A 15,866-nucleotide genomic window follows, 5' to 3' on the forward strand; every position below is an offset into this window, starting at 1 on the left:
GCGTGCTGCAGTTTCCTGTTGTCCCCTGCACTTAGACAAGGGGTTAGACAAGGCTAAGGGTGGGCAGGACCACTAGCGATCACACTTCTAAGGAGCGGCTGCTTCCAGATGGGGATTTTTGCCATTGCACCAGAAGAACGTTAGCACCATTTCAGGTTCATGGAGGCACATCCACTGTCAGTGCAAGGTCATGTTTTCCCCTCCACTGGCATCTGAACCAGACAGGCCTGGGTGAGTTTGTGCAAAACAGTGTTTTGGTATTTATGTGACTGAATTCATATTCTGTATGTATCATGTGCATGAGGGTGGGCGTGTACGAGATTGTGCATGCTTAATGAAACTGTTAGTGACTGGCAATGTTTAGACACAGCTGGGCTGTCACTGTCTCTTTGGAAGAGTAACGGGACGTGGGGGGGTGGGGGGTTACTGGCTGTTCCCTTTCTATGCCACTGCCTCAAGTACACACACACACACACACACACACACACACACACACACACACACACACACAGAGAGAGAGAGAGAGAGAGAGAGAGAGAGAGAGAAAGAGAGAGGAGATTAATATTCAGTTGAATCTTGAACAGAAAACAGAAAACCTATTCTGATATATTCTGATATCTCTTCATTATGCAAAGGCTGGGACTTTCAGGTAGACATATTCCACACTGAATAATAGGGAGATGAAAATAAGAGGCTCTACATGAAAAGTTAGGATTTCATATTCACTGACATCCAAACCATTGGGTCTTAGAAAACATCTTACTGGCAATAATTTTAAACTTAAATTATGACAATAGGACACATCCAAATACCCCAAAAATACAGATTAGTAGCGAAGAATGAGAAAAAATTTTAAAAATCAGGAAACATGAATTATTCTATTCTATTCTATTGAATAATAAATTGCAATAGAAATAAACACACAGGAGAAGCTAAGTCTCGATAGAGACTCGATAGAGTTACTTAATAATTTAGTGTGCAATGTCTCCACAGACTCCTCAGCTGGGGGTAAAGGAATGTCTAAATGTCACAAGGCTTCTCAATAGTTCTTTCATCCCTCCCTCTCTCTATCTAAAAGCCATCTTAATTATCACTGTGACATCAGGGCATCTGCCATGCATCTAAAGAGTCAAAGCCCCTGTCACATTTAAAGATTGTTTTTGAATGACAAGCGTGTGTTGGTGGGAGACGGCGTGAACACATCAGAGTACAAGGAGACAGAGGAACCTCTGGCACTTTCTGGCTCTGTTGTGCACATGTTAGACAAAGGGTACATAATAAGGGTACATAAAATCATTGCAGTCGTCCATGCATTAATGTGTAATTTGTAAATATCCTCCAAAACAAAAGTCAGTTTTGCATTTAATTAATTAATTACAACTAATTACGTGTGTTTACGAAGAAGCCAGGTGAAGGGAAATGAAGTTTCAAAATTCAATCAGTGTCAGGTTCTTGGAAGAAAGTAGTTTTTTTTGCTAAGTATTAAATAATGTTAAAGTTATCCAGATCATGAAAACAGTCTTTTGAAATGGAGTAGACCCAAAATAATTTAAATCTCCATTTACAGGCACGTAACAAGCACAGTCATTGAAACGTCACCCATGGTAAAGAAAGCACTGGGGGTGAGCAACAGAAGTCATAGGTTCAGAAATAATATGCCTACACCAAATATAATTTTAAATATTCTTTCATGAGGATTTTTGAGGCAATGCATGGTCTCTGAAGCGAAGCTTTTCATCTTTGAAGTGTTTTTAAGAGGTTCAAATGTAAGATTCATGGTGCAGTTCAAAGACATGTGAAACAGTAGTGGCCATATTTGCTCTGTTTTAGTCAGGGGGGGCAACCTTTAATGTGATGCACATCCAACCCATACATGCAGCAATTTCAGACCCACAGACAATAAAGAGCCTTTAAATGAAGATGAAAGAAAGAGATAGAGGAAGAGAGAAAGAGAGAGAGACAGAGCACAAACTCTCTGAAGCCTGAAGCACTTTGAATGACAGCAAGAACCTTTGGCTTAAGATGCTGTTCACGTGAGGAGAGGGGGAGTCACGGCCGGTCTTGCGTCAGCACAACTCACCATCTTCTGAGCTAAGATCCATCACAGTCCCACATGCACACATACCCTTACACACAACGAGGCCAGGTAATCTAAATGTTGCTTTATCCTTGGGGAAACCTACAAACACAGTGCAGCAGTAATGGCATCTCAGATCCCAATGAGCAGAAGTAAATGATTTTCCAACCTGGGGCTAATGCAAGTTAACTCGGCCTGTCGGGGGATGCAAGAAACTGCACAGTGGTAAGCAAGCTGTGCTCCCATGGATCTCATTACTGGTGAGCCAAACAAGGCCAAGGTAAGTAAAGTGGAAAGTGCAGCTTAAGCGAAACAAGCACAGGCTCACCGCCGCCTGAGCATGCCGGAAACGACCCGCCGCCCGGGTCCACTGAGCTTCTACATTAAAGAAAAAACAGTTCTCCGACTAGAGTCTATGGAGGTGGGTGTGATTGCTACTGCTCTTGGATGGCTGGAAGCCAGCTGTGGGTAATATACAGCGCAGAAGAGCACTATTCTCGGTAGAAGCTGACTCGGAGGGCAAAACGACATGGCTGCCTATTAAATGTGGCTGAAATGAATGAGGTGTTAAATAGGACGAGATACGGCAAGGGGTTTGGCTGAAGGGTGCTGCTGGGGGAGTGCTTCAAGAGGCACTACATCACACACACAGACGTGCACACACACAAAATGGACACTAATTTCCTTCGCTCCAAAGAGGGCAAGGGCCCCTGCAATAACTTTACAACTCCAAAAAAAAGCCCAAGCAAACAAACAAATAAACCCTCCATTCAATTAATAAATAAATAGCAAGTAAATATATAGTATAAAAGAGGCAGCTCGGTTTAGGCAAACTCATGTGCAAACCCAGCCGGCGTTTGAGTGGCTGTCTAAGGGGTTACATATCTAAATGTGAATATCTTTCCAGAACACTGAAGCAGTCTGCCTGGCAAAGTGGCCCCAGTGCTCCTTCACAACCTCGGCAAAAGCCCCTCGTTCTGAACCCACTGGGTGAGCAGAGCCGGTTTCATGGCAGGCCCTCATTACCATAATGCTCTCAGCTTGCTAAACCCAACCGATAAGGGCTGTGAATGCAACCTGCCGGCTCAGCACCAGCGGCCCCGGGGGGCTGGGGGGGGTTGCTAGTGAGCAGAGCCACGGGGCCCACCACCTCACTTTCTCCCTCCAGCACTGACCTTTGGGCTTTTCCAAAGCCCTGGAAGCACTTCAAGCAAGCACAGATAAACAGCTTACTCTGAAAGCTCCTTGGTAAGTACGCCTAAATCGTGTCTTTAAAGGAAAATGAGGAAGAAGGACAGACAGACGGAGTGGGGCAGGGGGAGCGGCCACAGTCACGTTAAATGGACCTTGATGGACCTTGGAGAGGAGTAATAAAAATGGAGAGAGACAGACGTTTCTGGTTTTTCAATGGCAGCTCAAGTGCATGGTAGTCATTAGGGGCTCCACTGCAGTCTGTGTCAATTAGAGGTTGTTCTAAAGTGAGTGCATCCACTCCAACCACAATGGACACACTGCTGGAGACAGAAGTGTAGAAACTAACACACCAGTTTAATTCCAAGTTCAGAACAGATGCATGGAAAAACACAACATTGAGAAAAGCACACATTTTACACAATTGTGGATTAATGTGATTAAATTGTCTTGTGAAACTATGATGATGATGATGATGATGATGATGATGATGATTGTGGTGGTGGTAATGGCTTTCCTTTCCACTAAGCCAAAAAGTAAAAGCGACTGAGAGAGGCTAAGTGGTTATAAGCAGACAGAGCTAATGTGGAGAGTCCTAGCTTGCATTCCCATCAAGCACACCTCAAGTATCACGTTCTTACTGATAAAATATAATGAGAGTAGTAGCAAAAGACAGTTAATGGTTGTATTTCCAATGCACTCTCACATAATACCTGCCAAGTGACCTGCTACTGATTACTGCATCATATCCCTTGTATGTTTGATATGACTGGGTCATTTTGTTTTTCATCTACATGTGTTTCCTGAATTTGGTTCATAGTTTGACATTAACTAGACGCATGCTAGCTGCTAGCTGTTAGCTTTTACTACTTCCTTTTTGTGCAAAATTGCTCTTGCTTGTCCAGGACAAATCAGCAGATGCAAGTGGTGGTCAGTTTTAAAAGAAAGTGACAGCATGGAGAACAGGTCAATGAACATCAGTCTGAGGGTCAATTAAAGTCTGTTTAGCATCACTTAGAGCTCGAGGCAGTGAAATGTTTTGAGTTCACTTAGGGAACAGATCAGAGGTTGTCTTCCAGCACTTCCTGCTGTCTGGACATACAGATGCTTGGAAAGCAGCTATAAATAAAAATCCAATGAACCACTTTACATTTACATTTTCTATATGAATTGCATTTAACCATAAGTCATAATATTAAAACCACCTGCCTGATATTGTGAAGGGGTGTATGTGTATGTGGTCTGCAACAATGTTTTTTAGGTAGGTGTCAAAGTAACATCCACATGAATGTCAGGACCCAATGCTGAACACCTGGAGAGTCATCCAGCATCTGGAATTCTTTACGCTAGCAGCTAGCAGTGTCAGTCCATTCTTGATATTGTCTCTCCGGCATGAGAAACATCCTCCGTGTTTCTGTACTACAGCTGCAGCAAAGAGCTCTTTGTTCTCCGAACTGGATCTCTGAGCTAAAGTCCCAAGCTGCAGTGTGCTGGCCTTCTTTGACAGGCCGCTACGCCGATGTTGACAGGCCGTTATGCTGACTACGCTACTGCTGGGTTGCACTGTTGCCAGGCTGACATGCTGACTACGCTACTGCCGGGTTGTGTTGTTGCCAGGCTGATACGTCGACTACGCTACTGTCGGATTGGGCTGATACACCACTTGTGCCATAAATTATTATAACAGAAACGAAGTGAAAAATAAAGCACAAAGAAACCGAGCGAGACAAAAATGCCACCAAAGAAAGTCAGTAATGTAACTGAGGAATAGATGGGAAAGATCTCTGAACTTTATGTTGTATTAGCTGAACAAAGTGGTTAAACAACAAGCAATGTTGCTTGACTTGATGGATGAAGTCAGACAACTAAAGATCCTTATTAAAGAGAAAGATGGGATAATTGACAGACTATATAGACAAATTGATGGCTTGGAATAATATACAAGAATGCACAACTTAATTATAAGTGGACTGGATACCAAACACCAAACTTATGCTAGTACTTCAGTCGGAGGTAAAGACGAGGATGCTCCGATAGAGGAGCTACAAATGTTGGAAAGTTCTTTGAAAGTAAAAATATAAGAATTAAAAATAACAATATCAATGTTTGTCATACCCTTGCCCGAAAGCATAGAAAAGTAAAGCCTGCCATCACGGTTTGTGAAATTAAAGAAACAAGACTGAGCTACTGTCACAGTTAGTCCCTCCCAGCTTCTATGTTCCATGTTTTCCTTGTCTTGTGTATTTTAGTTCCATTCCGTAGTTTTGTTTTCTCTGCCCTTCATTTGATTGCTCACACTTGTCCCTCATTTCTACCTTGTTAAGTTCATGTATTTAAACCCTGTCTGCGCCCTGTGTTTTGTGGTTTATTGTGTTTATGTGGATGTATTGGATGTATGTTTCTGTACGTATTTATCCTAGCCTTTGTGTTTCTTAGTCTGAGTTCTTCCTAGCTTCTTTTGTTATAGTCTGCTCCCCCTGTTTGCCTTCATGTGCCTTTGGTTTGTCATTACTAGCCTTCGTTTATCCTAGCCCTTGGTTTATTTATCACATATTTCAGGACTCTCCGTATTGGCTCTATGATCTTGGACTACCCTAATGACTACGACTCTGTATTTGCCTTTAATAAATCTCATTCTTCTCTGCACGTGTGCCCGCCTCCTTAACGTTCACCATTACAGCTACTAAGGCAGGCAAAGGAGCTGAAGGGAACAGGGGTGTACTTGAATGAGCATCTTACAAAAAAGAATGGCGCCATTGCCAGACATGCATGAATCTTAATGAAACCGAACAAACTACAAGCAATATGAACAATTGTAATGTGATAAGATTAAATGGAATGCCTGTAGAAGCCTAAGTACTTATAATAATAACTTAAAGAATTTCATCAATATTGATGATCTATAAAATCTTAACAGGTCTATTCTTTTCCATTCAAAGCCATTGATGATCAAATGTTTGTAGACATTAATAAGGATTGTATGAGTTAGCATATATATATATATATATATATATATATATATATATATATATATATATATATAGATTATACAGTGAAAGTGGAAAGTGCTTTATTAATAATACATTTCAACAGTAGACATATTTATAGAAAACTCTTTAAAAGTAAGGATTATTGGAGTTAACTTAATAAGTTTAATGTCATAGCTCTATCTGAGGCTTGTATCTGAGGCTTGATAACAAGAAAGTTTATGATGTGGGATTGGAAAGTTATGAGTTGTTCAATAAAAAGGAGGAGTTTCTTTATATGTTGATACAGCCTTAAGATGCTCTATGCTTAAAAGTATGTCAAAATGCTATAAAAGATATTTTGGAATGTCTAACAATAGGAAAATACTGTTCAAAAGTTTAAAAATATAATTATCATTTGTATATAGAACACCAGGAACCTGCCTTGATGCCTTCAGTGATAGATTAGCTGGTATGTTTGATAAATGACACAAAGACACTAATTGTATGACAGCAATTGTTAATCAATTTACTGATTACTTTTAAACATGTAGGAAACAATTTAGCAAAAGAGCCAAGAAATAAAATGGTGTAGATGAATATATTGTTCACAAAAATGCCTACTGCATATTCATTAGGGGTGTTGATGAATATGAAATAACTGAAATTATTTAAAATAATTTTTAAAAAATGTTTAATAAAAAGTCAACTGATTGGACTGAAATTGATATGTCAATAGTAAAAAACAGAATGCATTGTGAAACCATTTACACATATATGCAATTAATCCTTTCAAAAAGGTATATTTCCCTGTAAAATGTAAAGTTATTCCTATTTATAAAAGTGGAGATAGACATCTATTCTACAATTATAGGCCAGTTTTCCTGCTTTCCGAGTTCTCAAAAATATTACAATAACAATTTTTGCTCACGTTAGAATATTTTAATAGGATAAAAAGCAATTTATTGAGTGATCATCAGTATGGGTTTAAATCAAATAGCTCTACCTCAATGGCAGTGATGCAACTGGTAGAAGAGACAGGTACTGCATTAGATAACACAGAATATACTGTAGGGTTGTTTATAACTGATCAAGAAGGCAGCTCTGTTGTAGGAGTCAAATTGGACACTCTGGAGGTCGTGGCAGAAAAATGAACTCTTAATAAGCTGCTGGCCATTATGGCCAATGCATCACACCCCCAGTACACCGCAGTGGACAAACAGAGAAGCACGTCCAGCAGACAGCTGATACAGCTGCGTCGTGTGAGATCTTTTCTCCTCATTGCAATAAGACTCTGCGGGTCTCCTCACTGCAGGGACACCACTGATCTCCTGCTGGCTGAACTGTGCTGGGCTACACCATACTCTTGCATGCCCAGTTCATACTATCATTTATACTATTATGATGCACTCATTTTCACTGTTACTTTATCTGGCCTGCTACTAAGTTCACTTTATTTCTACTCTCTAGTCTAACCAATTTTGTCACTTTGACTCCTATTGTTAATAATATTATTTACTGAGTTTCACTTCCTGTTTACTCCATTAGTGCAATAATCACTTGGCAGCTCTTGTTTATATCATGTATATAGACATTTCTCACTTGTGTTATATGTTTTATCATGTAATCTATTTAATATGCTCGAGATCCCCCTCTTCACAATATTAACATATTAATATGTTTGTTTATGCAATACCGCAATAGTGAACACCTTCCAAGGCTGCTCTTGCCTAAGTCATCATGTACATAATGAATATATCTATCTATCTATCTATCTATCTATCTATCTATCTATCTATCTATCTATCTATCTATATTTATATATATATATATATATATATATATATATATATATATATATGAATATATATATATGAATTCTGATTCATTATGTACATGACTTATGCAAGAGCAGCATTTGAAGGTGTTCACTATTGCGGTATTGCACTAAGAAACATATTAATATGTTAATATTGTGAAGAGGGGGATCTAGAGCATATTAAATAGATTACATGATAAAACATAACACAAGAAGAGTTAGTGGGGTGTATATATATATATATATATATATATATATATATATATATATATATATATATATATCCCATTAACTCTTCTGCAGCTCACTTCTACTACCCTGCAATATTTATTCTGATTTAATGTCCTTTCTTATTTACTTCTGTTATTGTAATTAAACAGTACAATTTGTACAGTACTGTGACAATGCAATTTTAGGATCAATAAAGTGTTTTCTTGCATTACCTTATCTTAAAGGTTTCTGATACTATTGATCATGGCTTGTTAATGAAGAAACTGAAGAGATATGGTATCAGAGAGATAGCACACCCATGCTTAAAAAGTTATCTTGATGATAGATATCAATATGTACAAATGAATCATTTGTTGGATTTTACTTGTGGGGTTCCTCAAGATTCAGTATTAGGACCTAAACTGTTTATTCTGTATACAAACTGTATTTGTAAAGCATCTAAGTTGTTAAAATATGTCTAACTTGCTGATAAAACTAACTTATATTGCTCGGGGAAAAATTTGGAACAGCTTCTGAAAATAGTGGAAGGGGAATTGAAACACTTCAAGAAATGTTTTGATATTAACAAATTATTGTATTTAAAACAAAGTTTATAATATTTGGAATAGGCAAATTAAAATGCAAGTACAATTTATGATAAATGACTGAAATAGAAAGAGTATGAAAATATACACTAATATAATAATATTATATTAGTATAATAATTTAATATAATATAATAAATATAATAATTGATAATAATTATGTTGGAAACAACACATAAATACTGTCAAAAATGCCTAAAACAATTGCAATATTATATAAAACCAACAATATTTTGAATCAGAAGTCACTATATATGCTGTATTTTTCTCAGTCCCATACATTACATATTGTGTGGTGATATGGGAAAACACATACAAAACTAACACTAATCCAATTTTTATGCTACAGAAGAAAGCTATAGGACATGTAAATCTATCAGATTATTATGAACCATCTAGCTGATTATTCATTAACATGTTTTAAAATTCCATGATTTAGTTGATCTTAATACTACACCGATAATGTACAAAGTACATAATAACTTACTTCTTAACTGTATTCAGAAGTTGTTTGAAATCAGAGAGTGCCAGTATGAAGAAATAGGTATGTTGAAAAAATAAGGGTAAGGAAAAATATTAAAAATAGATGTATATTTTTCAAAGAATGTATATTTTTCAAAGAAAGTATATTTTTTTAAGCTTCTGGAAAGGTTGTGACAAGGAATTAAGAATGCATAGTTTTCTATTCAAATTCAAAACATGTTTAAAAATAAGGTGCTAGCCAAATATAAAATTGAGGTGTGATTATTATTTGTATATAAAATGTCTAGATTGAATGTTTGTTTTTGCTTTTGTCTTGAAATTGTTTAAAGAGTACGGCCAGTTGGAATATCTTAGGTAACAAGGCTAGGCAAAATAATCTTTAGCTTCAGCTATACCCTTTTTGGTCATTTTTTTGTTTTTTTGTTATTTGTTTTTATCTCTGTTTTTGTTCTTGTTTTGACTTATTTTTATGAGCGTTTTACTTCTAAAATTGTAAATAAGGAACAAAATAAATAAAAATCACCATCATTATCCTCATAATTGTCATCAGCAAGGATAGAACTTTGCCCAGAGTGTCACATTGCCTCCGTCAGCTTGCCTTCTTCCCATAGTGCATCCTGGTGCCATATCTCTTCCCCAGGTAAGAACACACATGCCCGACCATCCACCTGGCCACCTTTTTTGACAGACTAGCCTTCACTTCTCATGAGTGTGACAGGTCCTTGGGTGCCAATGACCCTGTCGATAGTTCACCGGTCGTCCTTCCATGGACCACTCTCAGTAGAGAGTAACTACTGTATACCAGGCACACAAAGCTATTTTGGAGATGCTCTGATCCAGACATGTAGCCATCACAATTTGACCACTGTCAAAGTCAGATCTTTACAATTGACCTTTTTCCCTGCTTCCAACACATCAACTTCAAGAACCGGCTGTTCACTTACTGCCTAATATATCCTGCTGCTTGACAGGTGCCAGTTCTACGAGATAATCAATGTTATTCACTTAACCTGTCAGTAGCTATGTCAATGTTATGGCTGACTGGTGTGTACTAAAGAGGAAGGGCTTAATGTAACTGTTTTTCATCAGCTCAACCCATTCAGGTCTATGTTTTGTTATATTACTACAGAAGATCTCAACGCATTCTTCATTGTGGCACGTTTGATTAGAAAGCACAGAATTCAGTTGGAATTTCACCGGAGCCATTTGGAAGGCAGAAGAGTTTACAAGGCTTCAGTGGTTCCAACTAGAGCCTCAACTTATACCAACAAGCAACAACAAGAGCCTGTTAAACCCCATTCTTGATAGCACAGACTGAGAGGCACTGGCGAATGACACAGCCGTATTCACCCCAGACGGCGAGCGATGAGCAGGTCTGGGGGGGGTGACGGATGGATTCCCATGCAGCCGTGCGCTCCTGTCAGCATTGCGTCTGTATCACTATGCCGCTAACGCAGCTCATGTTCCCAAAGCCAGAAAAGGCACGGGGCCTCTCAATTGGTCTGGAGACATTTTGGCTGAGCAATGTGATTTCTGCCTGACTGTCACAAATCTAGCACGACAGGGAAAATCAATTTGCCCAGCGCTTCGCGGCTTGAGGAAAATCCGGATGCCAGGCAGGCCTGGATAATGTTCCAGCATATTGTATTTGGTTCACTGAGACTGAAAAATGGCCGAGTCCTTCGTATGTGCAGCTCAGATAGAGGAGAGAACTGAGCACTTAGCCTTCCCTTCCAATGTCTTTACGTTTCTTATGTGGGAAAAAAAAAAAAAAAAAAAAAAAGAATTAGAGAGGCTCATGTCAGAGTCACTCCTTACCAAAAATCAGAACAAGTCTGGCAGCTAACTGGAACGAAAGGTCAGAGGTCAGCAGAGACCTCGCTACGGTCTGAAGGAGGCAGTACTGATCCTCTGGACATGGAGAAATGACAGGTGTCCCATGAGCAATTGCAGTCTGTCTGGTGTGGGGGAAAGCTGGTGGCGGTGTGGGGGCAGGGGGTATATGTGGGCCCAGTAAGGTGTGGCGGTGGCTATGGTCGGCCACCTTGCTGAGATGCAGGCAGGCTGGAGGCTGAGTGGAGGCTCCACCAAGGATGCTCTTATCCACACAGCTTTACAGCAGCACCCCATGCCAAACATGAGACAAATCTAACAATGGACATCCAGACACACAGACTTCACATTTTCAGCATCCTCACTGTACCAGAAAAAGCTCTTGTCTGAAAACACGATTTATTTTTATTTATTTATTTTTTATTTATTTTTTTATTTATATATTCATCATGCTGAATAAGATAATCTTTTATGTATATTTGTACACAACTAAGAATGATCAATTATGACTGTAATGCTCAGGTCTTTGAAAAGCTAAATTTTGGTGAGAATATATTTTCAGCAGTGCAATTAATCCAGCCAGTTCTGTAGTTTCTCTTGCCGTAGCACATCTGTATTTCGCTGAGGGCTTTGCCTCCGCACGATGCCTGCCGTTCATGTCGGAAGTCGCTGTCTGTTTTTCATTAGCGTCAATCACAGGCAACGCACAGCGCATCTGCCACTCACACGCAGGCTTCACGAGCTCACTCATGCAGTGGTCCCGCCTCATTGGAATGATTGACAGCGCAGCACTGGTCAAGACTCCATTGGGGAAGCAGCACTAGCAGATGAGCTCACATCTGCATCTCGCATTTGAGTGTCATCCGCTTATGTTTGACGCCTAACGGAAATTCATTAAGTTTGCAATTTCAGGACCTGCTCGGTTATTCCGCTGAGGGTGAAGATGCAGACAACTTTCTGACAAATGTGCTGTTTTTAAATAATCACGTATCTGTTTTAACTAAAGAGCAGCATATGGCCATCATCAGCTATCAGGAAGAATTCCTCCAGGATTTACTTAAAGAACACATGAATGAACAAAACTTGAAAACCCTAAATGACACCATCAGCTTTCAATCATCACTACATGTAAATGAAGTGTGCGTTTCAGTTTAATTTTATGATTATTACTGCATAAGTCAACTACAAAACTTGCAGTTGAGAGGCAGAGTAGGTAGTTGCCAATTCGCCTCAAACGTCCGAGAAGCTTTCAGGCGGAACTCATCAAAATGCCACAGTTGTTCTGTAAATGTTACACCACTGCTAAAGAGAGAAGGCTGACCATGCAGGCTCAAACACTCGCTCCCAGTCAACGACAGTGGCAGACAGTGATCCAGTGTTTAAACAAAGGCCCTGCACAATAAACCAATTAAAACGTCCGCTGTTTTGTTTTAGCAGAGAAGATGCGTAAACTCCCGTTAGCTGGACGCAGGGTCAGTAACGTACCTGGACCGCTGGCGGGGGACAGGGGGCCAGAGCGGGAGTGGCTGGAGCCAGAGGGTGAGGCTGCAGGCGAAGGTGAAGGGCCGCTGCGCACGCCGGGTAGGCGGGGCGAGGCGCGGGGCGAGAATGGAGACTGAGCCTGGTTGCTTTGTTCGCCCTGGCTGCTAGTGGAGCCAGAGGCGCTGAGAGCTGAGCTGAGAGCGGCCTCGGTCCCCGTGGGCAGGTCATCGATGGAGCCAGACAGATCCTGAAAGAGTGGGGCAGAGATAAAACAAAAAGTCAAAGATCAGTGGGCATGGTGCTGCGTATATTTGGCAACCACTGCTAAAGGGCCAAGCCAGAATGCACTACAGTGTTTAAAGAGGGGAATTACCCACTCGCCATGTGAAGGGGCTCAGTGTTACTGTGACATTAATACCAAATATTCTTCATTATTTTACATTTTAAGACTTGGGTAACCTTGGGACCATTTGAGACCATTACACCTCATGACTAAAAAAAAGTCCACCATGCCAAATTTCAACGCTGAACAGCCAGCAAGAATGAGAGCCTGTTCAAGTTTAACCATTTCTCTGAAAACAAGGTGAACATCCATCCTTTTCTTCTGTCCTGGGAGGTGGTGTGCACTGCACAGCTGCACAGTTCGCCGGTAGATTCAAACATGGAAGGTAATGTTTGTCAAAGCTGGCAATTACACAAAGAGGTGTTAGCAGAAGCAAGCACCAAGCCAGTCCAAATAATCAACGAGTTGGGTCCTTTTCCAACATGGCCCAAATCCAATTTGTTTGCCGCTCTGCTGCAAATTGCTCTGTGCATTGAGTCTCCAAATAGCTGTCAACCACTCCCAGTTGGCATCTTGTATCACTTAATTCGCTCCTGAAGCATGTAATTGTCATAATAAGAAAAATATTGAGGTGATAATAGCCACTTACTTTGAAATACCCGGACCCCAACATAATAACTTGCACATTTCTCACAGTATCTGAGAGGCCAGTCATTTTGGACCAAACTTACCAATGCCCCTCACCCACCCACCGATTCACTCCTGTCAGAAACAAGCATCACTCAGGGGTAGGCGAGGCATCGGGAACCAGCTCCACAGACGCACACGGCTAAAAGCATTTCAATAAGCAGGGGAAATGCTACACTGTAATTTTCAGAGGAGTGAGATTCGCGGTACACAAAGCCCCACTGACAGGCATGCGGAGCGCACGCAGATGCGAATTAACAAGGAACTCTGGGAGAAAGCAGCGCTCTGGTCAAGCAGTCTAGACGGGGAGGAGCCAGCAAATACAGCTGCCCTTCAGTCCACCTGCACCAGCACACACACACACACACACACACACACACACACACACGCACACACGCGTGCACACGAACGCACATGCACACGCACGTACATGCACACGCACACACACGAGTGTACATATACACACACACACACACACACACACACCCCCACATGTGCACACACACATACATACACACGTGCGCACACATGCATACACACACACACACACACAAAGATACACACACAGACATAGATACTCACACACACATACACGTTCACACACACGCACACACACAGACACACACAGACACACAGACACACACATTCACACACACACACACACACACATACACACAATATTCCCTATCACCTATGTGGGAATGTCTGCCTGTCAAATGAACTAAGCATAAAATGTGAAAGAAAGGATGGAAACTGAGTCACAGCAGCAGAGTAAAATAAGAAAATCAGCTGTCAGGGCCTGATCCCTTCAATTAGAGCTCTAGATTTCTGCACACTTCACCTGCCTTCATTTGCTTGCCAGCTTGATAGCTTTGCAGCCCAAGGGTGCCCCACGTGACTGTACCATGTGACTGCACCACACGAGTGCCCCAAGTGAGTGCACCGCTGAATTGCCCCGGCACCACTGCCCCATGATAGAGCCCCACCCACTGCCGCAACATGGCATGCAGGATCTCTCGCTCCAGCCAGTGGCGGTAGGTAATAAAGGAACACAGTGGGCCGGTGCTGTCTGCTCTCATTAGCGGGGCACTGTGGGGCCTGCGCCCAACGCTCCAGCGGGGTGCTGGTACAGCCACCCCGGCTACGAGACAGACCCCAGCAGGCCCAGCAAGACCACTCTCCTTGAGGCTGGGAGGTTATGGCCCATCCTCTCTGCCTTTGCCCAGAATTTGAACCCTGGTAGTGCTGTCATTAGAACAGATTCCGCAGTGAAATCCCCAGTGTAGAGCTGAGCACATCCATACACTGCAAAAGTTAGTTCACCAGTGGGGATTGTGCTTTGTACAGAGACACACCAGGCTAGGAAATACAGAAGGGGCCAAATCGGACTGGCTCTCTAGGAATTAGGTGAATTTGAGGCATTCTGTGTCCAAACAATCACAACAAACAATTCTGTCCCTCCCTCCCAGGTCTGGTCAACAAGCACAGAGGAAACGAGGCATCTGATGAGTAAAGTGCTTTGTTGGTGCTGGTGGGTGAGGGCGTTCTATGACCAAATGGAGTCAGTGAATGTGAAATCTTACCTTTAGTTTTTTCATGCCAACCGAATAACACAATGGCAAATTGGCAAATGTAATTAAAGATTGCTGTGCGAGGCCCATTTGGGGAGTGGAGGGTGGCATGGAAGGGGGGGGGCAGAGATGGGTGGAGTTGGGTAGAGTGGGGTGGATTTGGGTGGGCGGAGGGGGTTGTTCAGACAGCTTCTCTGTTCTCCTCTGTAGTGTGCTAGGAGAAAACTTTAACTTCACTGTGCTTAGGACACTCGGTCTTTCTTTGGCCCAGAACGCACATTCAGTACAAACCCAAGTGAAATACCACACAAATCCTTCTGAATGGCAGGCAGCAGGAAGCAGAAACACCTTTCAAAAGTATAATTAAGCATGAAAGACTTAGAGAAAGGGGCCTCCACTACACCTGCCTTCCATCCCTCAAGCAAGCTGGAACCAGCCAACAGAGATGGGCAAAAATACAATAAATATCTGAGTGTGAGGATGTTTAAGTAACTTGGCCAGTCCTCAAAATGTAGAACTGCCAACAGGTGGCCATAACTTTCTTAGACTTGAGAAACATTTACTTGCTTGCCTCATGCCAACATAGGAAAAGTTAAGACACATTTAATTGTATGTTTGTGTGAATATTTCAATGAAGCCCAGGTGACAGCAACATTTTA

The 15,866-nt window shown here is 41.3% G+C and overlaps 1 protein-coding gene across 3 annotated transcripts in view; it reads right to left on the bottom strand.

Annotated features, from left to right (window-relative positions):
* The window catches only part of LOC113572154 (AT-rich interactive domain-containing protein 1B), a 177,918-nt gene that overhangs the window by 32,134 nt on the left and 129,918 nt on the right, over positions 1 to 15,866 (bottom strand). For all 3 annotated transcript variants that reach the window (XM_027001482.2, XM_027001481.2, XM_027001480.2), the window contains one exon: positions 12,670 to 12,913. In XM_027001482.2, the coding sequence (XP_026857283.2) occupies positions 12,670 to 12,913 (244 nt within the window). The remainder of the gene's footprint in view (positions 1 to 12,669; positions 12,914 to 15,866) is intronic.

The sequence above is a fragment of the Electrophorus electricus genome, chromosome 13, assembly GCF_013358815.1.
Source record: "Electrophorus electricus isolate fEleEle1 chromosome 13, fEleEle1.pri, whole genome shotgun sequence".
NCBI lineage: Eukaryota > Metazoa > Chordata > Actinopteri > Gymnotiformes > Gymnotidae > Electrophorus > Electrophorus electricus.